Source organism: Hyla sarda, chromosome 3 (genome assembly GCF_029499605.1).
Source record: "Hyla sarda isolate aHylSar1 chromosome 3, aHylSar1.hap1, whole genome shotgun sequence".
Classification (NCBI taxonomy): Eukaryota; Metazoa; Chordata; class Amphibia; order Anura; family Hylidae; genus Hyla; species Hyla sarda.
The window spans coordinates 176,781,461-176,806,616 of NC_079191.1; the positions used below are offsets into that span (position 1 = coordinate 176,781,461).

General features: G+C 39.4%; 1 protein-coding gene across 7 annotated transcripts in view; it reads right to left on the bottom strand.

Annotated features, from left to right (window-relative positions):
- Window positions 1-1,160: 1,160 nt before the first annotated feature.
- B3GNT7 (UDP-GlcNAc:betaGal beta-1,3-N-acetylglucosaminyltransferase 7) overlaps window positions 1,161-25,156 on the bottom strand; it is a 79,575-nt gene continuing 55,579 nt past the window's right edge. For 5 of the 7 annotated variants that reach the window (XM_056565570.1, XM_056565564.1, XM_056565568.1 and 2 more), the window contains one exon: window positions 3,077-8,671. In XM_056565570.1, the coding sequence (XP_056421545.1) occupies window positions 7,495-8,622 (1,128 nt within the window). In that variant the 5' untranslated portion in view covers window positions 8,623-8,671 and the 3' untranslated portion in view covers window positions 3,077-7,494. Of the gene's footprint in view, window positions 1,591-3,076; window positions 8,672-11,907; window positions 12,043-25,156 lie in introns of those variants that run through there. The other 2 variants (XR_008891197.1, XM_056565569.1) reach the window with 2 other exon arrangements.

A 25,156-nucleotide genomic window follows, 5' to 3' on the forward strand; every position in this document is an offset into this window, starting at 1 on the left:
GTGGTGGCCGCCACACCCCCTCCCAGATTTGCATTGAGGGGGTGGAGCGTGATGTCATGAGGGGGCGGAGCTGGGATGTCACAATACTCCGGCCCCTGTATTGTGAGTCTTCACGCAGGAAGCAAACTTAGCTCTGTGCAGTGATGACTCGGGGGTCTGCAGGATAGATTGCAGGGGTCCCCCACGACCAGACATCTTATCCCCTATCCTTTAGGCTGAGTTCTTAAGAGGTTAATACATTGACTTTTACTTTGACATTAGACTTATTTTGATTCCCCGAAGTCCTAATGTGGTATGTGGTCAGAGCACTAAAAGAAAAATATAAACAAAAGACTACAACAGAATAAATCCCATTTTTCAGGTAATGGAAGACCTTCATAAATATATATAGAGATTACTTTAGCAAAAGGAAAATCAATTACAGGTGGTCCTCAATTTACTACTGTGCTTTTTTTTTTTTTTTTTTTTTTTTTTTTTTATATATTTAGTATATTCACACTTGTCCTCTACTTTAGAACTGACAAATAACACTTTTGTAATCTGCAAGGATGATCAACTCTATATTCAATCTAACACTAACCTCATAAGTATATGATATCTCTGTATATCACCATATATTGTATGGATATTGGTAACCTCCACTTTTTTTTATTAGAGATAATACATTCACTTAATACAGATTGAGCAAATGAGTTGAATCTTTGACAAGAGTTGGTTGTACACACCCTCACAATGTCATTAATCAGAAGTCCACAACACTAAAGCAATTTTGTTTTATTGTTCTTCTTAGTAACAGTGGCCCTGATTTACTATTGTAAACCCAACCTGTTTGGCGCATTGCCCCAGAAATTGTGTCTGTGTCAGAAAATGTAAAAACCCTACCAACTCTCCACTTTACTCAGAAAGACCAAAAAAGGGGCGTGGCTGTCTGGGAAAGGGCAATCAAGGGGTATTTTCAAAATAAATTAAAAAAACAACAACATATTTACTTAGGTTTCCACAGAAAATGTTGGGCTCTGGAAAACTTCACAGCTCAGAGCATGTGTAAAAAAAAAAAAAAAAAAAAGCAAAATGTAGGGAAACATTAGTAAATACCGCAGAAAAAAAGGGAATTAAAAACCCACAAAGAAAACTCCACTCCACTACACACTATTCAAGTGTTAGTTTTTTATTGACATATTTCAACCCAAAGCCAGATTACAGATAATAGGTTTCTCATAGTTCTCAACACAGTTTCACAAATATATCAGTGTTGATCAGGAGAATCCTTCCTAAATGACAATAAATCAAATTAAAAGACATGTAAACAATCTGTTAAAGAAGATCTTCAGTTTTGTTTAGATATTTTGTCTATGTAATGGCCACACACCACTAGTATTCCTGTAGTGCCATCTGGGTTTATCCCAGCTCTGATGCATCCATTTAAATCCATAATGTAGCTGGGTCATGTGATCACCAGTCTGACAGTGAGAAAATTACACAGTGCCTAAATGTGTTACGACCTGTTTTCTACCTTCTTAGCTCCATCTTCTTTGTTCATCTCTATCTCTCTTCCCTATGAAGACAGCTGCTGAAGATCCAATATGTGCCCTAAGAGACAAGGAGCTCAATGACAATATGCAAGTTCATACTCTGATCAGCTGCAGAGCTATACAACTGATCACACTGTGTCTTCTATGTTATGGAACATGACACTGTACTCTTCTGACAGATGTGATTTAGCTGGTGCTGAATCACACACTATATTTATCGATAGTGTGAGGCCACTATGTAAGGTACAGCAGGAATCAAGACTGATCAGACCAGGCAACATGTCTTCCATTATCCAATTCCTTGTGCAAATTATAGCCCGTTTCCAGTTTTTAGCTGACAGGAGTGGCAAAAGGTGTTTAAAGGGGTACTCCGGCCCTAAGACATCTTATGCACTATCAAAAGGATAGGGGATAAGATGTCTGATTGCGGGGGTCCTGCCGCTGGGGGCCGGAGTATTGTGATGTCATGACTCTGCCCCCTTGTGACATCACGCCCCACCCCCTCAATGCAAGCCAATGGGAGGCTCCCATAGAACAAATGCTCTCTGTACTAATTACCCTTTAGATGCTGTGCTCAATACTGATCACGGCATCTAATGCATAAAATTACATGCAGTGCGATTGCGGAGGTCTGATGAGTTAAGATTGCAGACAAAGGTCTCCAGGTTACCTCTGCTGTGTGCGGATATCACTGATCAATGCTAAGCTATGGCATGATATTGAACAGGGATAATCAAAAGAGTGTGTTTAAGTTCCCATTAAGAACTATTATAAAGTGTAAAATTGTTCTAGAAATATAGAAAAGCCCCTCTGCCTAATATTAATTTAAATCTCCCACTTTTTTTACATTTTGCAAATTAAAAAATCCAGAGCAGGAGATATTTGCTATGGGGCTTTGTGCATGCCCTGGACAGTTCCTGACATGAACAGAGGTGTCAGCAGAAAGTACTGTGTCTGACTGGAAACAATAAACAACTGTATCCAGCAAATACAGAAGCTGTTAGTACTGAAAGGCTTGAGATTTTTAAACAGAAGTACATTTGCAAATCTGTTACGTTAATTAAAAAATTTTTTTCCTCTAGAGTACCCCATTAAAGGGGTACTCCGCTGGAAGAAAAAAAACAAAAACATTTTTAATCAACTGGTGCCAGAAAGTTAAACAGATTTGTAAATTACTTCTATTTAAAAATCTTAGTCCTTCTAGTACTTATGAGCTGCTGCATACTACAGAGGAAGTTCTTTTCTTTTTGAACTTCCTTTTTGTCTGACCACAGTGCTATCTGCTGACACCTCTGTCCATGTCAGGAACTGTCCAGAGCAAGAGAGGTTTGCAATGGGGATTTACTCCTACTCTGGACAGTTCCAAAAATAAACAGAGGTGGCAGCAGAGAACACTGTGGTCAGACAGAAAGGAAATTCAAAAAGAAAATAACTTTCTATGGAGCATACAGCAGCTGATAAGTACTGGAAGGGTTAAGATTTTTAAGTAGAAGTAATTTACAAATCTGTTTAAACTTTCTGGCACCAGTTGATAAAAAAAAAAAAAGTTTTCCAGCAGAGTACCCATTTAAGTCTAGTTGGTACAAGCTGCTCAGCTCATCCATTCCCAACATATGGTTTATAGTTTGTCAATGCAGGGAATCAGATGGTCGTGAACTTAACTTTAATAATAGCAGTGAATATCAGTAAATGGGAGGAATTATACAGTCAGTGGGTGTGAATGTTATACAATGAGGGGTGTGTATGCATAAGACACACCCCATGACTGTATAATCCCACCCATCACCTCATTAATACTCCCATTATTAATATGAAAGTTCAAGCCCATCAGACCAATCCCCTGAATTGTCAGACAAACTGTAAACCCACATAACTTGTAAACTTAAAGGGAACCTGTCATCAGATTTTACCCTATATAACCATTGGCAACAGGTTATAAAAGGTAAATTCATCTTGTTTACCAAATCCCCATGTCCACATGGTCAGCAGCAATAGTGGCGAAAATAGGTTATTACAGTTGTCCCGAACCATATGCTAAATGGCTCGAATTATTCCTCATTGCGGTGTGGCATCCTGAGGTAGTTACTGTGCTCCCGGCTATAATCACGCCTACTCTGGCATGATTGACAGCCTGGGCTCCTCCAACGTCACTGCTCCCCTCAGAAATCTCACAGGTCCAGAAGCAGCAATATTCCTGTTTATAAAACTGTTTCTGGGCTTGGGAGGCTTTAGTGTGCAGATGCAGCAGAGCAGTCACTTTGGAGGAGCCCGGGCTGTTAATCACAAACATGTGTAAATCAACTTTAGACAAAAAGTCACCAGTATCTAAGTGACAAAAATAACAAATGAAAATTGTAATCTGGTTATCAAGCAATGTGTGATGGAGCTGCAATGAATTGTAGAGCTTGTGCCACTAACAGGACCCCTGAAACTGACAGTGGTACATAAAGTCTGAGACCATAGGGACTGTGTTTTAATCACCTTATTGCTTACTCAACTTATATTATTTAGTGTATAATAAAACGTATGTTTTAATTTGACACGTGGGTTATTTATTGTACTATTGTAGCACCTTCACATGTGTCAGAGGGCCCAATTTGTTTTAGGATCACTTGATAAAATGATCACGATTACAGCTCGGAGCACAGTAACTTCCTGACAATGCCACACCACCCAAGGGACTACTTAGAGCTGCTTCGAAACAAACTGTAAACCCACCTATCTTGAGTGTATCGACTGTAAAAAGGTGTGTGACCCCTAAGATAAAAGGAGAACTTCAGCCAAAACTTACTTGTATAGGGGATAAGTAGCTGATCATGGAGGTCTGACTGCTGTGACCCCCAGCGATCTCCAGAATGGGACCCAGCTCTCAGTGAGGAGGCGTGCTGCAGACAGCATGTTCACCATTCATTTCTATGGATATGCCGAAGAGACCCGAATACAGCACTCGGGCATCTCTAGTGCTACAATAGAAATAATTGGAGAGCATATCATCTGCAAAAGGGTGATCCGGTATCAGAATGCTGTATTTATTTATTTTTTTTATTTTTTTTAAACAATTACTTGAAATTCCACTGGCAGAAAGTTGTGTAGTCATTTTGTTTTCTTTGTGTTCAGTGTGGTTCCTTGGCTCCTTCCTCTCCTCTGAAATAATTCAGTATCTTCTGCAGTCTCAGGATGCTTGTGTCAGAGCTCTAGCTGTTCCCCGAGTGATGTCACCATCTCTAGCAGCCCCTACAGCTTACATCACCATCTTGCTGTCATATACACACAGCTTTATTAAAAACTATGAGGAACAATGAGGTGGGTTTCTCAGGATACTGCCTTGTGCTGAGAAATGTCACAGGCAAGTGGAGCAGCCAGAAAAAGAATCAGCAGGTGCTGCAGATTTGCTTACTGCAGAGCAATAGTCTCCTGTGTACTGAAATGTTCAGGAACAGCTCTAGGTGGAGAAATGGCAAGAGTGCTGTGAGAGCAAGATAGGACTGTGCTGAAAATTTGAGGGAAAATTGAGAACTGGGGTAGACATGCAAGACATTTATTTTTTAAAACAACTTTTACTTTTTAATCCATGTCTTTTGAGAGGCATGATGACTAAAAACAGCCAATTTTCCCACTAGGTATTATATTAGAGTGTTTACTGGAATCAATTCCAATTATTACATTTTTTTGTAGCTTTTATAAAAATTTTTTTTTTTTTTTAAAGGTACAATTTTGGAACCCCTAGAGAACTATTATACAACCACTTAAATTAGATCTGTAGCGCACATTTATTTTTTTCATAATCCCCAAAACAAACTTTAACTGACCTTCCCCCTTTGCGCTGTTAGCGGTGTCTTGGTCCTCCGGTGCAGCCGGCTTCTTTCTGGGAACTGTGGCTCAGCGATGTCCCGCCTCGGCCAGTGATAGACTGAGCACACTGTCATGCAAAGAGGCTGGGCCCTGCCTTCTCCCTGCTGCTCAGGCTCCTTATATGACAGTGCGCTCAGCTTATTACCAGCCGAGGCGGGACATCGCTGCGGCCGGCAATACGCTGAGTGCAGTATGAGTCACAGTCCCCAGGAAGAAACCCATCACCGGAGGACCAATACACCGATAACAGAGCACCGGGGGAACGTCGGAAGGTGAGTAAAGTTTGTTTTGTTACTTATTGCAGCCCGGGCACAGGGGATTATAAAAAAAATGTGTACCACAGATCTTCTTTATGTTACTCGTACAGTACACCCAAGTACATTCGTGGCAGGCCTGGATGCCTTTATCAGATCCCTGGCTGACATGACAACCCAACAGAACCACTTAATCACATTAGCTCCTGAGCAAGCCATACTTCCTTAAAGGAGTAGTGTAGTGGATTTTTTTCCCCCCCCTATCCCATTGTGCCCGGGTTGCACAAAAAAAAAAAACCTGTAACATCCAAAGCTTGTTGCGCTGCTATAGTTCTTCAGTCCTTCGGTCCGATCTTCTTCCTGCTTCCGTGTGCACGGATCAACACACTGCAATCGGCAAATCGCTGGCCACAGCGATGTCCACCTTGGCCGGTGGAACACTGAGCGCAGTGTCACGTAATGACCCTGGGCCCCACCGTCTTCCTGGGCCTGTTACATGACACTGCGCTCAGAGTATTACCGACCGAGGCGGAACATCGCTGTGGCTGGCGATAGGCTGATCGCAGTGTGAAGATCTGTGCACACAGAAGCAGGAAGAAGACCAGAATGAGGAGCTATAGCAGCGCAATGAAAGAGTGTTGGAAGGTGAGTTAAAGTTTGTTTTGTTTGTTTTTTTGCAGCCCGGGAAAAATGGGATAAGAAAAAAAAATCCACTACACTACTCCTTTAATGCCTTCGTGACCTAAGTAGACTGCATACGGGCAATGAGCCATCTAAATAACAGTTGTGCCATTGATAAAGCAATAAAGAGATAAAATAAAGATATTGAATAATAAAATAATAAAAAAAAGTGAGATGCAAACCATGTACAACTTTTAGTTCTATTAGTACTACAAGTAGGACTTCTAAATTATAATTAACAGGCAGCTTGTTTGTGATTATAAAGTCAGTATAGACAACTACAGAGACCGTCTAAAAGTGAGTGTCTAAAATGTAAATCAGCTATCCTCCAGAAAGAACCAGTTTTTTTCTGTGTGCAAGTTACCTTATTTTTTGTCTAAACATAAAATATGGCTAAATACCTACAGAAGTCCTTTGACTAGGCATTACAGCTAAGCTCAGGACATGCAGAATAAAAAGTAAACAAACATATTCACAGTTACAGCACCAAAATAAAGTATACAGTACTCAGTAAAATGCCATATTTAACATTCAATTAAACAGTTTCAACTATTTACAAAATATTAGAATGCTCATTATTTTAATTTAATATTTACTTTTATAAATTAACAATTACCAGAACAAGAAAACATTTTAACAATCATGAAATCACAGATCAATCATCAATACAACTAGAATATAAATATTATAAAACCACTATGGTTTCAAGAGTTTGGAAGTCAACTTTCCAGAGCCTGCAACAGAACATATCTGCATGTTTCTACAGAGAGCTATACCCAGCTCATGGACCACAAAAACAGCACTATCCATTGTAGAAAATTGTGTTTAGGAACTCTACATGGCTTTTCTCCAAGTTACAGTTATACTCCGTGTTGAACAAAAACTCCATAGAATTTCCTTTCTTGGTTGGTCCCATAAAGCTGTGATATAAGCATCCTCCAAGTCAGATTGTTAAATCCAAGGCTAAAAAACAGATTTCAATCATGACACAAGTTATCGTACCTAGACCCTGAATAACAAAGTCACGTAATTCTATTGCCCATATGTACATGAACTAAGAAAATAAATCTTTTATGACTTGTTTTCTCCCGAAACCTGCCAGGAAAACAGTTTTTTTTTTATAAAAATAGAAGTTATTTTTTTTTCAGGATTTTTCTCCTGGATTCTTCCAGCCACTAAAGGATGTTGACCTTTCGAGAACAGGTTAAGTTACTATGTACAAGTTCCCACATTTGTAGTAGCTCAGGAGGCAGAAGTTTGTGCACAACAAGCATACTACGATAAAAACATGGTTCCTTGTTCATTTTACTGTTTTTATTCCTGACAATGCCAAAAGTTTTAAAGCCTTCATGCAAAACAGGGTTAACCTTAATAACTTCTAGGCACATCCCCAGAAAGACATCATCAATAGGATACAGATCCAAGGTTTCAGAAGCCTTAAACAATCTCTTTACCAAAGAACCAGCCATGATAAATCCACCACCGCCAGCATATGGGGGATAGAGGCTTTTATTATACAGGGAATTTGGAATGTAGTATTTATTTTCTTTCTTCCGGATAGGTCGTGCTTTGTAGAGTACGTCTCCTACAAAGAGGTCTGGTGTGTTATTGCCATCTAAAAAGTCCAAGATATTATTGGGGCTGACAAATACATCGTCATCCCCTTTAAAAATATAGGATACATGCTGACAGTATATAGTCATCCACTTTAAAAAGTGCACTTCCTTCAAAGTTAAGTTAAAAAAGGAATCTAGAAAATCCCACTGTAGAATATCTCCATATATCTTGTTCTCAAAATCCAACAGTTTTTGGTAATTTGCTCGCTCCTCTTCTTTCATGGCAGTTCCAAGAAGAAATACAGTTCTTATCTTTTTGCCATTAATTTCTTTCTCCTTGCCCCAAGTTTTACGGATTACTTCCCTGCGGTCATGCTGAGTTATTATTGATTTAACCACAATTAAAAGATCAATGTCTCCACTGCACTTTTGTGGGTTATTAATAATCATTGGGAAATAACGACAGTGGCGGTACAGAAGAAACTGTTTGAAGTTAGGTTCCAGAGTCTTATACCAGTCCAAATTGGTAAGGTTCCAATTAGCAGTGCAGTTGATAGACTTTACATCCCATTCAGTAGGATATATATCGGTAACAGTAGCTGTTGTCTGTTCTGTTTTGACTGACCAAAATCCACCTGGGACAGGATAGGTGTCTCTTTTCATAGTACTCAAAAGCTCTTCTGAATCCATACTACTCTGAGTGAAAAGTAGTCCAGGGGATGCCCCCCTCTGGAAGATGGTCAACATGATTACTAAGCAGAATGAAATGCACACACTTTTGTAGACTCTCTTTTTCCTGCAAATAAATCAGATATCATTATTAGAGTTTCTCTAAACAGTATGTGATGAAAATAGAATTAAAAGCGGACCTGTCAAAAGCAAAACATGGATGTAAATAAGCACATGCATAGATAGAGCTTCTCATCAAAATTCTAGGCATATCTTTTTGATTTCTATAGTCATTTTTAGTGCAGAGATATAAGTCTTTCTGTTATTATTCTGTTATTGGCCTTTCTGTATGGAATCATGATGGCTTGCCCTATTTAGCGTTGTACTTATTTATGCAGACAACAATGAAAATTATGCGGGCTTAATCAAAAATGCTCACCCACGGGTTGGCACATGTCTAATATAAGGATATCCCACAAATCCTAATAATTGCTAAACATAATAAAGTACATAAATAAGGCAATGTAGAAATACCAATGTAGGAAGCAATTAATACTTAAGTTGTAGTAATATGCAGATTTTGAAATTTGCTCTAAGTGCTCCTTTTTGATGTTGTGTTTTAACTACTTTTTTTTCCCATTGCATTTATGTGTTTATATATAGTCATGTTTATCTACTGACAGGACCAATTTGTTAAATTATCTTTACAAAAACATATTATACTTATCCCATACAAGCTCTACAAAAACATCTTCCCTGGCCCAAGGAAGGCCTGTGTGTAATAACACAAAGGTGTTACATAAACAGTTTACAATACCTGTATTTTTTGTTCGTTAAATGGCAACTTGAATCAGTAGACTCTACATGTGAAATTATATATTTTATATTGTAAATCATATTGGGAAAGGATATGTAACCTCCTCTCTATACAAAGAGACAGAGGCAGCGCTACCTTCTAGACAAGTTAGGCCTCTGTCTAAGGTCTCATGTTCGAGGGGGCCTCTCAGGTACCTGACTCGCCCCCCGAAGTGAGTGGCAATACGTACAATGTACACATTACCACCCTGCAGTACCGGGTCCAGGATGCATTTAACTATAAGCTTATCTTAATGACACGCCTATAGTTAAGTGCGGTGCTCTGCTGTTTGACAGACGAAAGAACCATTGGCTCTTTTCTCTTTTAAAGGAGAACTATTATGCAGAAAAATGTATCCCTTATCCAAAGGATAGGGGATAAATAAATAAAAATAAAATAAAAAAAAACATTCCTTTACACATCAGCTTTCTGGGAAAATGTGAATTTTAAAGCAGATTAACAAACAAGTTAACGTTCAGTAGTTTGTGTGCAAAATATGAAAACTGTATCATGTTAAGCAAAACTTACTTGCATATAAGAACTCTTGAACACATCCCAAGAACACAGAAAAATGTATATTAGATACTTGGAGCATTGAGAAGTTCTCTGCATCTAATTTGTTAGTTCAGGATGTGTACTACTGGTTGTACTGCTTGCTCTGTACCTCTTTTCCCCTCTTGAGAAGATTTAAGAGCAGTTGGAGGAAGTGAGAACTGGTAACTTAGCATTTTGGAGTGAATGGCACAATTATTAAGCAAGCTCTCCTGATCTAGAGGCTTCAGAGGTTAACATGATTCGAATCACCTTCAAAACGCCTCACACACACCCTGCCTGGCACGTTTGCATTACAGAGAAGCCTCTTCAGTTTCGAAGCAATTAAATGGAGCTTTGCAATGAAAGACGTCTTTCTACTCTATGAGCAGTAAAATGCTGGTTAACGAGAAGGGAATAGGGCATGAAAATCAAACTGGGCTTTGTAAGCAATCTGGCAGAAAGACACATGTATTTGTATATAACAGGAATACCTATGAAGAAGTGACCAGGGGTGGGGGTTGTGGTGGTGGGGGTCATTTATTATAGGAAGGCACAAACAAAATAATGCAGACTATGTTATTAGAGCAAGGCCCATAAGTCTCATGTTAGACTTTATTGACATTTTATGGTGCAAATGGTCTGGAGCTGACATGTCTCACCATGCATTCAATTCATATAGACAAAATAAATACAGTACAATAAAATACAGAGAATGAGGAAATATCTGTTAAGTTTGACTATATAAAATGTATTTATGAGAAAAAAAAAACACACACACAAAGTTGTTTGAATGCCATATACAAAGAATGACAACTGAATGAGCATGCTGATGGGGATCAGCTATAGAATCAGACAGGACCTTAGTGAGAAGTCAGTTCGAAGTTGGTTGTGTAAATTAAAGGACAACTGTAGTGCTAGACATTTATATATCCCTGTGCCCGGGCCTCAAAAATAAACAAAATAAACATTAACTCACCTTCCTACGAGCCCCCGTTGGTCCGGCACAGGCCTCATGGTCCAGTGGTGCTAACCTCGTTCAATTTCCTGGGGACAGGGACGCCGCAGAGCCATTGGCGTATCACCGGCCACAGCAATGTTCTGCCCCGGCCGGTGATGGGCTGAGCCCACTGTCATGTAAGAAGCCGGCCAGAACTCCTTACATGACAGTGGGCTCAGCCTATCACCGGCTTGGGCGGGACATCGCTGTGGCCAGTGATATGCCGACGGCTCTGCGGTGTCCCCGTCCCCAGGAAGTTGAACGAGGTTGACACCGCTGGACCATAAGGCCTGTGCCGGACCAACAGGGGCTCGTAGGAAGGTGAGTTAATGTTTATTTTGTTTATTTTTGAGGCCCGGGCACAGGGATATATAAAAGTCTAGCACAACAGTTGTCCTTTAAATATTTGCTTGCAGATTTTTGAACATGCAATTGTGTATGGAGATCCCATGTACAGATATTTCCCTTTAAAGTAAACAAGGGATTCATTCCATGATAAAGTAAAAGTTTTAGCACTCCATTTATTTTAAGACTATATATTATTATATATATATATATATATATATATATATATATATATATATATATATATATACACACACACATTTAATCTGTGTCTTAGAAAGAAAGGGAATATGTACTGTACAAGATTATTTGGTAGATTTTCATTGACATTGCCAACTTTATGGAACAGCTGTCACTTCCTTGAAATATACCATATATAAAATGTGAAAAACTGCTTGGTTAGAAAAAAAGAAGCATCATGATCTATTGGTTATGCTTGAAACAAATTATTTGTAGTTTATTAACTAGAACTGGGTTATTAAATCTTAAAAAATTGGATTGATATAGTCACTACAGCCAAACAATTCAATCAGTAAATACCATTTCCAATAAGGAAGTTACCACTGAGCTTATCATTCACCAGACCTGATTCACTTTAGAGGCTGTAACCTTAGCAGGAAGTCTAGTTTACCTAGTATGTTGGCTCCTCGTGACCAAGTGACAACTTCAAAAACAACCACAAATATTTGGGAATTAGATATACGTTGAAAACTTTCCTGGGAAATATACATACTGGGGGAGATTTATCAAAACCTGAGTAAAGGAAAATTTGAACAGTTGCCCATAGCAACCAATGATATCATTTCTAATATTTTTTCAGAGGTCTTTTAAAAAAAAAAGAAACAATCTGATTGGTTGCTATGGGCAACTGGTCAACTTTTCCTTAGCACAGGTTTTAATAAATTTCCCCCACTCTCCTTAAATATTTCCAAGGTTTTCATTTACAAACACATCTCTAATATGATATAGAAGGAGTTGTTTTATATTACCAGTACCAAGTACTTTGACAGGATAATATTGTTGTCTATTTGCATCTATTCTAGTAACTAAATATAAAAAGGCAGTTTATAGTTACAGTCTGTACTGGTTTATACTCTATGATTTTCTATGAAAAACGTTGTGCCAGTGTCTTACAAGAAGCCATTTGATCCGTCCTTTCTTAGTCATATACGTGAATGTATGTGAGCTAGTGCACCTGTTTGATCCAACAATGAATCTTTATGAGTCAAGTCCCTGATATCAAATTACTCTATGCTAAGGAATGTTATTACTGCATAGTCTCTATTCTTCTGTCAGAAGTGCTCATTTGGTATATTAAATGTGCCTACTATGTTATTTGGAACAGATCACAACAAATAACTGTATAAAAGCTTTGCGTTGATCTAACCTGCTACATATTCTCATGAGAATGCCTTCTAATTGGAAAGTGAGGAAGAGCTGAGGACAGGTGTGGTGCTGTTTTTGGAAAAGAAAAAAAAATCAGCTCTGTTTTCTAACCCTGGACAACCCCCTTTAAAGACATACTTCGATAGCGGCGGTCTAGAATGCCTGCACCCCCACCCCCCCTTTTTTTTATTATTCAATAAAGCATAGTCTAACACTGGGTGCAGTGAAGCACAATCTGTGCTATTGCTCTCCCTTCCAGCAGGACCTTTTGTGTGCCTGTGGTATTCACGCCATGTCTTGGGTGTTCGGTATACAATACTGATGAAATTAAGAAAACTGGTCCTGCAGGCATCCTAAAAGAATGTTAGGCTTCTTTTACTAGCACAAGCTTGTGACCACATTGCGCTGTTTCTATTAGCCAGCTTCTTTTGTGCTTTGCTCTGTTGCCTTGCACCAATAATTTTAAATTACTGTTTTTATGGTGATCAGGGGTATATTAGAATGATGGCAATCTGGGTGATGACCCAGAGCCCATGACTCTTTGAAAAGGCCCAATTGTATCAATATACTTTCTACTGCAGTCTACAACTCCCTCACCCCCTTAAACCTTTGCATCTCCCAGTATAAGAGTCAGTTAATACTTCAGCATTTTGTCTGCTTAGGGCAGTGTTTCCCAACCAGGGTGCCTCCAGCTGCTGCAAAACTACAACTCCCAGTATGCCCGGACAGCCGAAGGCTGTCCGAGCATGCTGGGAGTTGTAGTTTTTCAACAGCTGGAGGCACCGTGGTTGGGAAACACTGGCTTAGGGACTGTTAGGTGGCAGAAGTATCAGGCATAAACAATACAATCAGCCAATGAGCTGAAAGTGAAGATTAAACCTGGCCTTTAACAACATCAATCCTCCGGTAGCCTGCCAATTTCAAAAAGGTCCTCCTGCATCTTTCCCTGTTTTTCCCTACTGATGGCAGAACTTACAGTAAGGTAATCTGGATTCCACAACCTTTCCAATCTAATCTGGGCTCTGTATTTAGGGACCGGCTGGTCTAGGGTTGTTAGTTATTAAAGGACCCCATTGTTGACTTTTCTTATTTGTTTTAGGAAAACCCCTAAATTAAAAGTAAGACCCTTAAATTAATATGATCATTGGTAATATTAGACTGAAATGGGACTTTTCAAAGTGTCAAGACTACTGATAAAAACTACACATCACAGTGCAAAAAAAATTAGCCCTCATACAGCCTCATATACGGAAAAATAAAAAAGTGTTATAGGGGTCAGAAGAGGGCAATTTTAAGCATACTTATTTTTGTATAAAAAGTTATAATTTATGATAAAAAAAATTGCCAAACAAAATAAAACCTAGAAACAATAGGGCATCCCAATCTTAGGGACCTACAGAATAAAGATAATGTTTCATTTTTAGTGAAGTGTCCCAAAAAAGTTACTAAACAGAAAAAGGTTTTTTTTTTCCAAGCGCCCTCCTCCCAAAGGAAGATGTATGATCGCAGGGGTCCCGCTGTTTGGACCCCCACGATCTTTGTGCAGCCCCCGACATTCTGTGCCAGGCGCTGCCTCCAAGACGTGATGTGACATCACAGCCACAACCCTTGTAATGTCACGCCATGCCCCCTCCCATATGCATGAATGGAGGGGGGGTGGCATGATGTCACGAGGGGGTGTGGCTGTGACATCACGTCTTGGAGGCAGCGCCTGGAATAGAATGCCGGGGGCTGCACTGAGATCGCGGGGCTCACAGTGGCAGGACCCCTGCAATCATACATCTTATACCCTATCCTTTCGGAGAAGGGCGGTTGAGGAAAAAAAAAACATTCTGTAGGTCCATAAGATTATGATGCCCTATTGTTTATAGGTTTTATTTAGTTTTACAATATTTTTTTTTATGGGGGCTGCACCGAGATTGCGGGGGTCCCAGTGGCGGGACCCCTGCGATCATACATCTTATCCCCTATCCTTTGGATAGGGGATAAGATGTATAAGGCCGGAATACCCCTTTAAGGGGTTAAATAACTCCTTTATTACCTTTATAAAATGTAGAACTTTGCACCTTCATATCTCAACAAGGATATACCACAGTTTTTAATCTAGGCGAAAATACTTTGAATGTTTCTTATCTTTCAGGATTATTTGCATAATAAATGTTAATCTTTTATCTGACAAAACTTTTGTATGAAATGTTAAAACACTTTATTGATTCCCACAATTAAACAGTATACACTCACAGATGTATCAAACTTAAGGTGCCCATACATTTTGTATAACTGTCGCCTAACCGCCCCAAGCTCCCTATACACATGAACATTCATGTGTTGTCTATGGGAAGGGGGAAATTGCAGCCAGACATATCTAGCTTGGCTTATCCCTCCAAAAATCGGGTCAGGCAGCAAAAATTCATCACACTTCACCATTATCTGCCAGTAGAGAGTCTGGTGGCCATCATACACCTTAGAGAGTAAGCCAAGCACAACAAAAACTTAAAGGGGTATTCCAAGAAAATGTTTTATTTTTTTTATATCAACAGGCTCCAGAAAGTTAAATAGATTTATAGATTACTTCTATGAAAAAATCTTAATCCTTCCAATAATTATTAGCTGCTGAAGTTGAGTTGTTGTTTTCTGTCTGGCAAGAGAGCTCTCTGCTGACATCTCTGCTTGTCTCGGGAACTGCACAGAGTAGAAGAGGTTTGCTATGGGGATTTGCTTCTACTCTGGACAGTTTCCGAGACATGTGTCATCAGAGAGCACTTAGACAGAAAAGAAAAACTCACCTTCAGGAGCTCATAAGTACTGAAAGGATTAAGATTTTTTAATAGAAGTAATTCACAAATCTGTTTAACTTTCTGGAGCCAGTTGATTATAAATTTTTTTCCTGGATAACCCCTTTAACCCTTTAACAACGCAGGACGTATATTTACGTTCTGCGCCGGCTCCCGCGATATGAAGCGGGGTCCCTATGGGACCTATAACACTGCAAAAAAAAAAGTTAAAAAAAAAAGTGTTAATAAAGGTCATTTAACCCCTTCCCTAATAAAAGTTTGAATCAACCCCCTTTTCCCATAAAAAAAATAAAACAGTGTAAATAAAAAAACATATGTGGTATTGCCGCGTGCGTAAATGTCCGAACTATAAAAATATATTGTTAATTAAACCGCACAGTCAATGGCGTACACGCAAATAAATTCCAAAGTCCAAAAAAGCGTATTTTGGTCACTTTTTATACCATTAAAAAATGAATAAAAAGTGATCAAAAGGTCAGATCAAAACAAAAATCATACCAATAAAAACTTCAGATCACGGCGCAAAAAATGAGCCCTCATACCGCCCTGTACGTGGAAAAATAAAAAAAATTTGGGGTCAGAAGATGACATTTTTAAATGTATAAATTTTCCTGCATGTAGTTATGATTTTTTCCAGAAGTACGACAATATCCAACCTATATAAGTAGGGTATCATTTTAACCGTATGGACCTACAGAATAATGATAAGGTGTAATTTTTACCGAAATATGCACTGCGTAGAAACGGAAGCCCCCAAAAGTTACAAAATGGCGTTTTTTCTTCGATTTTGTCGCACAATGATTTTTTTTCCCATTTCGTCGTGAATTTTTGGGTAAAATGACTGATGTCACTGCAAAGTAGAATTGGTGACGCAAAAAATAAGACATAATATGGATTTTTAGGTAGAAAATTGAAAGGGTTATGATTTTTAAAAGGTAAGGAGGAAAAAACGAAAGTGCAAAAACGGAAAAACCCTGAGTCCTTAAGGGGTTAAGGCTTAGGTGCACTTTTAGCCACTTTTTGACTACAGGTGGCAGGTAGAAATAAATAGGTCTGGCAGGAACATGCTGAGGTATACAGCAGCATCACATACTCATAGGCCTCAGACATATACCCCAGAATTTCATGTTTGATAACAGACCGATACAGGCAGAATAACATAATTTGAAGCAGAAGGAAAAATTCATGTAACTGTATTACAGGGCATTCTGTGGATGGTACATATAGCCCATATTTTGTCATTGCATTTAGACTTTAGACCAGTGGTTGGCAAAGTGGGTTCTGCAGTCTACTCTTTCATACTTAATTTGCTGTGATATACTGACACTTCCCCAAGGGAGGCCAAGAAGGCACTGTTTGGGTCAAGGAACATTGTGGACACACTTAGTATGTACATCAGGAGCTTTTGTTGGCATCAACGCTAAGTGAAGATGACAAATGTGATCTTAACACTGCCTTACAACGGTAGGTTTTACTACTGAAAAAAATTTACTCACCATTTTAGGACAAAAAAGGAACCTGTCACATTGCACAAGCAATCTGAGCTGCAGGCAGCATGTTCTAGAGCAGGATTTCCTCTATAAATATTTTTAGTGTTATGGGAAAAGATTCTGTATAACCTGTATTATCTTTATTCATATCTGTGTATATTTTGGGCTTAAAACTTTTTACAGTCATGGCCGTAAATGTTGGCACCCCTGAAATTTTTCAAGAAAATGAAGTATTTCTCACAGAAAAGGATTGCAGTAACACATGTTTTGCTATACACATGTTTATTCCCTTTGTGTGTATTGGAACTAAACCAAAAAAGAGAGGGAAAAAAAGCAAATTGGACATAATATCACACCAAACTATAAGATTGGGCTGGACTAAATTATTGACACCCTTTCAAAATTGTGGAAAAATAAGATTGTTTCAAGCATGTGATGCTCCTTTAAACTCACCTGGGGCAAGTAACATGTGTGGGCAATATAAAAAATCACACCTGAAAGCAGATAAAAAGGAGAGAAGTTCACTTAGTCTTTGCATTGTGTGTCTGTGTGTGCCACACTAAGCATGGACAACAGAAAGAGAAGAAGAGAACTGTAAGGACTTGAGAACCAAAATTGTGGAAAAATATCAACAATCTCAAAGTTACAAGTCCATCTTCAGAGATCTAGATTTGCCTTTGTCCACAGTGCGCAACATTATCAGGATGTTTGCAACCCATGGCACTGTAGCTAATCTCCCTGGGCGTGGACGGAAGAGAAAAATTGATGAAAGGTGTCAACGCAGGATGTCCGGATGGTGGATAAGCAGCCCCAAACAAGTTCCAAAGATATTCAAGCTATACTGTAGGCTCAGGGAGCAACAGTGTCAGCGCAAACTGTCGACATTAAAATGAAATGAAACGCTATGGCAGGAGACCCAGGAGGACCCCATTGCTGAAGCAGAGACATAAAAAAGCAAGACTACATTTTGCCAAAATGAACTTGAGTAAGCCAAAATCCTTCTGGGAAAACGTCTTGTGGAACGATGAGACCAAGATAGAGCTTTTTGGTAAAGGACATCATTCTACTGTTTACCGAAAATGGAATGAGGCCTACAAAGAAAAGAACACAGTACCTACAGTGAAATATGGTGGAGGTTCAATGATATTTTGGGGTTGTTTTGCTGCCTCTGACACTAGGTGCCTTGAATGTGTGCAAAGCATCATGAAATTTGAGGATTACCAATGGATTTTGGGTCGCATTGTACAGCCCAGTGTCAGAAAGCTGGGTTTGCATCAGAGATTTTGGGTCTTCCAGCAGGACAATTACCCCAAACATATGTCGAAAAGCACCCAGAAATGGATGGCAACAAAGCGCTGGAGAGTTCTGAAGTGGCCAGCAAGGAGTCCAGATCTAAATCCCATTGAACCCCTGTGGAGAGATCTTAAAATTGCTGTTGGGAAAAGGCGCCCTTTCAATAAGAGAGACCTGGAGCAGTTTGCAAAAAAAAAAAAAAGAGTGGTCCAACATTCCGGCTGAGATGTGTAAGAAGCTTAATGATGGTTATAGGAAGCAACTGATTTGTTATTTTTCCAAAGGGTGTACAACCAAATATTAAGTTAAGGGTGCCAATAATTTGTCCAGACCATTTTTGGAGTTTGGTGTGACATCATGTCCAATTTGCTTTTTTCCTCCTTTTTTGGTTTAGTTCCAATACACACAAAGGGAATAAACATTTTTAAAGTTTATAGCAAAACATGTGTTACTGCAATCCTTTTCTGTGAGAAATACTTCATTTTCTTGAAAAATTTAAGGGGTGCCAACATTTACAGCCATGACTGTATATGTTGTACATGTTGGCAAAACCTTTCTAATATACTTAAGAACATTTTATTTATTTCCTTTTTTTATAGAAAAAGACCTAACAGACAGGAGAGAGCACAGAGGAGCACTATCAGACAGGGGAGAGCACAGAGGAGCACTATCAGACAGGAGAGAGCACAGAGGAGCGCTATCAGACAGGAGAGAGCACAGAGGAGCACTATCAGACAGGAGAGAGCACAGAGGAGCACTATCAGACAGGAGAGAGCACAGAGGAGCACTATCAGACAGGAGAGAGCACAGAGGAGCGCTATCAGACAGGAGAGAGCACAGAGGAGCGCTATCAGACAGGAGAGAGCACAGAGGAGCGCTATCAGACAGGAGAGAGCACAGAGGAGTGCTATCAGACAGGAGAGAGCACAGAGGAGCACTATCAGACAGGAGAGAGCACAGAGGAGCACTATCAGACAGGAGAGAGCACAGAGGAACCCTATCAGACAGGAGAGAGCAGAGCACAGAGGAGTGCTATCAGAAAGGAGAGAGCACCCTGCAGCGATGTGTGCGGCGTACTCGCACACCGCGGCCACTCTCCCTGCTCTGAGCTAGGCAGAGAGCTCCCGCGATGTGCGAGTATACTGCGACTCGCACATCATAGTGTTTCTGCTCTTAGCGGCATATTGCCGCTATGAGCAGGCACATGTAAAGACAGCATAGAGCGGGCCTTCACCAGCGGATCCGCTGCGAAAATCCGCACGTGTGAACGTACCCTTAGGGCGGGTTCACACCACATTTTTGCAATACAGTTCCCATATAAGTTTTCAATTTGAAAACTGTATGGAGCCGTATTAAAAACCATATGTATTAACTCTCCATTAAAAACCGTATGCCAAACGATGCATTCGGTTGTGTCCGTTTTGCATCTGGTATGGTTTTGTCCATTTTTTCCCGTACCCAAAACCATAGCCTACCACGGTTTTTGGTCCAGGAGAAAAACCATATACATTCTTTTTTTAACATGGGAGTCAATGGGAACCGTACAGAGCCGTATGGGCGTACGGTTCCATCCGTTTTGCACTATATGGGTTTTTACTTTGCATATGCGCAGTGCACACCGAAAGATTTTTTTCTAGGAATTTCAATCAAACAAGTGAAACTTTATTCATAATGGAGTGAAAAGTAAAAACTTAGTTGTTTTTCTTAAAAAAACTGATGCAACCGGACATAATTTTTCAAACCGTATATGGGTTAAAATTTGTACACACGTTTTGATACAGTTTAGTCCGGTTTTAAGGAATCCGTTTTTTGATCCAAAAACCTGATACAGGAACTTTGTTGCAAAAATCCTTACTGGACTTTTTTTTTGAAATCATAGCTTCTAAAACCAAAGGAAATAAAATTCTCTTATGAAGTATATTAACTGGTTAACGACCATGGACGTGTATACTCGTCCATGTGCCTTTAACTGGATATGAAGCGGGCTCCCGACTCGAGCCCGCGTAATACCGGCTGCCCTTCAGCTGATTCTTGTAGCTGAGGACCGGCGTTAATAGCCGACATGCGGCGATTGCAGCGGCTGGCTATTAACTCTTTAGATCGCCGCTGTCAAAGTTGACAGCAGCATCTAAAGAACCCTGTAAACACTCCCTGGTGGTCCAGTGGGGTGGATTGCCCCCTCGCAGCACGATCGTTGGGGGGCGATCCAATGTGGAAGTAGCCGGAGGCCTTACCTCTGCTTCCATGCAGGTCCTGGCTCTCGCATTGATAAAGCCTGGCAGGACCAGGCTTTATCAATCGAATAGAGATCACACAGATCAATGTGGTTCTATGGAATCTAATTAGAGATGAGCAAACTTACAGTAAATTCGATTCGTCACCAACTTCTCAGCTCGGCGGTTGCTGACTTTTCCTGCATAAATTAGTTCAGCTTTCCGGTGGGCTGGAAAAGGTGGATACAGTCCTAGGAAACAGTCTCCTAGGACTGTATCCACCTTTTCCAGCCCACGGGAGCACCTGAAAGCTGAACTAATTTATGCAGGAAAAGTCAGCAACCACCGAGCCGAGAAGTTCGTGACGAATCGAATTTACTGTAAGTTCGCTCATCTCTAAATCTAATGATTCCTCATAAAAGTCACCTAAGGGGACTAATAAAGTGTATGAAAAAAAAAAACACACACACACACACATTAACCCCTTCCTTATTAAGTTTAAAACACCCCCCTTTTCCAAAATTCCATATAAAAAATATAAAACAATAATAAAAATAAACATATGTGGTATTGCCACATGCGTAAATGTCCGAACTATAAAAATATATTGTAAATTAAACCGCACGGTCAATGGCGTACACGCAAAAAAATTCCAAAGTCCAAAATAAGGTATGTCTGGTCACTTTTGATACCATAAAAAATTAAATGAATAAAAAAGCGATCAAAAAGTCAGATAAAAACAAAAATGGTACTGATTAAAACTTCAAATCACAGCGCAAAATATGAGCCCTCATATAGCCCCGTATGCAGAAAAATAAAAGTTATAGGGGTCAGAAGAGGACAATTTTAAATGTATTAATTTTCGTGCATGTAGTTATGATTGTTTCTAAAAGTACCACATAATCAAACCTATATAAGTAGGGTATCATTTTAATCGTATGGACCTACAGAATAAAGAAAAGGTGCCATTTTTACCGAAAAATGTACTGCGTAGAAACGGAAGCCCCCAAAATTTAAAAAATGTAGTTTTTATTCAATTTTGTTGCACAATTATTTTTTTTAACCTGTTTCGCTGTAGATTTTTGGGTAAAATAACTCATGTCATTATAAAGTAGAATTGGTGGTGCAGAAAATAAGCCATCATATGGATTTTTAGGTGCAAAATTGAAAGGGTTATGATTTTTAAAATGTAAGGAGGAACAAACGAAAGTCCAAAAAGCAGAACGCTTGGTCCTTAAGGGGTTAAAAATGTTAATGATAATGTAATGTACAACAGATAAAGTTTTTGCATCTGACAATGCCTATTTAAAGGTGTATTCCGAATCTGCAGGCTCACATTCTAAGTTGCAGTTTATATAAAGTTATACACTTAATTCTCCGGCTGGCAGTAGTGTGTATGAAAGACTTTGTGTACTGCGCATGCGTGGTGTCTGTGTGAGGTCTCCTAGTGAGGGACATACGGTTCCATTCAAACAAACTCTACAATCGCTAGCAGGGCAGGAATGCAAAGCACAGGGGGTGTTGACTAATCACAGAAAAGGAGGCGGAAGCGGGACGGACACTAGAGGCAAAGGGCGGCATATGACCAGACCCAAAATAAATAAAAAAAACACAGACGCAAAGACCCTTGGGAAACGTAGTTTACAGCCTCGGTGAAAACAAAAGAGGACACTAACGTGGCTGTAAACTACGTTTCCCAAGGGTCTTTGCACTCCACAAGAAAAAGACTGAAAGTAAAATATGCCCAACACAGGAAGACACCACAGGGAGGAGTAGGATACACCACAGAACAAGGCAAGATAAAACAAAAAAAACAAAGCAATGAGCAGCGGAGTACCCTTTTAACATTAGTGGCTGCATTAAAGGGGACTGCTGCACTACAACTACCTAAAAAAGGGCTGCTACTATATACAGGGGAACCTACCTACAGCGTGTAAACCCTACTTATAGGGGGCTGCTACTACCTAAAGGGAATAACTATCTACAGGGGTACCGGCATAATGGGGAAACTATGTGAAGGGACCGGTATACCTACTGGAGCGACCCAATTACTTCATAGGGGGAGGGGGGGGGAAACTTACCTATCCTTCCCAAACCCACTTATCTACCCCTTCTACTGTGTAGGACAGTAAGAGGTTTATTATTACTGTTTGGAAAAGTGCAGATCCTAAAATGTTTGTCTGGCAGGTTCCATGGAGACAAGTTGTGGCTGAAAGAAGAAATCATCATGACAGTCTGGGCCGAATGGAGAAGAAAAAGGAAAGTGAACTACTCCAATCAGAGAAGTTGACACCTGCGAGTCACAGGATTTAACTGTATGTAATCACTTATATGGTCTGCAGAGCAGTGTAAAGCTGATATCTATCATTATATCGTCAAAGTAGGGGGGATATTTCCTTCTTGTATACGGTTATTATTGGTAATATTGGTCTCAGTATACAGGATTTGATAAGTATCAGTATGATGGTAATACGTATGGTGATAATATTCCTCCTTGTATACTGGTATTATTAGTTCTATACCCATTAACTAATGTCCACAGGTAATCCGCTCGTGTGAACGAACCGTAATGGTAGGGTCGCCATGTCGTATTTTGCTGCTGTGTATTTTCCTACCACTGAAGTCAATAATGGTTAGCAAAATCAGCTACAGAAAATATGCAGCAAAATACAGCACGTGTGACCCTACACTAAAGCACTGCATTAATAGCAAGGTGTTTTGACTAGTGCATCATTTTTTTTTTGTTTGTTTGTTTTTTTCAATACACAGTGCATGCTTAAATAAATCCCTATAAGTACAGTTTTATACATTAAGACTGCTTTTCCACTTTCCTATTTGTTCAGGGTTTTTTTTTTTCTATTTTTTTAAGTTTCCATATTTCTGCAACATTTCACACACACAAATAAAAAACAAAAAATAGGATAGAGATTAAAAAAAATAAAATCTGACAACTCAGACTACAGAACAAAAACTATAAAATTATGGCAATCTTTACTGAGCAACCATATCTGTTCCCTGTTTTGTTATTTGACACTGTAAATAAGCCTTAACCTCTTAAGGACCAAGCCCATTTTGACCTTAAAGGGGCAAAAGCTTTTTTTTATATAATCAACTGGCTCCGGAAAGTTAAACAGATTTGTAAATTACTTCTATTAAAAAAATCTTAATCCTTCCAATAGTTATTAGCTTCTGAAGTTTTCTGTCTAACTGCTCATTGATGATGTCACGTCCCGTGAGCTGTGCATGATGGGAGAATATCCCCATAGGAACTGCACAGCTCCCGGGACGTGAGTCATCAGAGAGAAGTTAGACAGAAAACAACAACTCAACTTCAGACGCTAATAACTATTAGAAGGATTAAGATTTTTTTAATCAAAGTAATTTACAAATCGGTTTAACTTTCCGTAGCCAGTTGATATATAAAAAAAAAGTTTTGGCCTGGAATACCCCTTTAAGTACCAGGTCAATTTTATTTTTGCATTTTCAATTTTTCCTCCTCGTCTTCTAAAAATCGCAACTCTTATATTTTCATCCACAGACTAGTATGAGGGCTCGTTTTTTTACAAGACCAGTTGTCCTTTGTAATGCCATCACTCACTTTACCATAAATTGTATGGCGCAACCAAAAAAACATACTATTTGTGTGGGGAAATTAAAAAGAAAACCACAATTTTGCTAATTTTGGAAGGTTTCGTTTTCACACCGTACAATTTACGGTAAAAATGACATGTTTTCTTTATTCTGTGGGTTAATATGCTTAAAAGGTTACCCATGATTATATACTTTTCTATTATTGTTGCGCTTAAAGAAAATCACAAACTTTTTAACCAAATTAGTTTGTTTAAAATCCTTCTATTTTGATGACCTATAACTTTTCCATTTTTCCGCATAAGTGGCGGTATGAGGGCTAATGTTTTGAGTCATGATCTGTTCTTTTTATTGATACCACATTTGTGTATATAAAACGTACCGTATTCATTTGTTTATCATTTTTTTAAATAAAATGTGACAAAAAAGCAGCAATTTTGCGCTTTTTTTTTATGTTCACGCCGTTCACCGTACAGTATCAATAACATTATATTTTAATAGTTTGGACATTTGCGCACGCGTAGATACCAAATATGTGTATTCATTATTTTTATTTATTTATTTTTTACACTTTATGGGGGTAAAATTTGGGGAAAAACTGACATTTTACATTTTTGGGGAGGGGATTTTTCAATTTTTTTTTACTTTTTCTTTTTTCACTTTCATTTTTACACTTTAAAAGGGGTACTCCGTGCTTAGACATCTTATCCCCTATCCAAATAGCTGCAGTCGCAGTCGGCCCTGTGGTCGCCGGTAATCAGACCTGGAGCGAACACGCTCCAGGAACTGATTACTAACGCCGCGTGCAAGATCACGGGGGTCCCCAGCGGCGGGACTCCCGCGATTAGGCATCTTATCCCCTATCCTTTGGATAGGGGATAAGATGTCTAAGCACCGGAGAACCCCTTTAATAATCCCCATAGGGGACTATCTATAGCAATTCTTTGATTGCTAATACTGTTCAGTGCTATGCATAGGGCATAGCACTGAACAGTTATCGGTGATCTTCTGCTCTGGTCTGCTCGATCTCAGACCAGAGAAGAAGACAATGGGAGACAGCCGGAGCCAGGTGAGGGGACCTCCGACTGCCATGCTGGATGATCGGATCCCCGCGG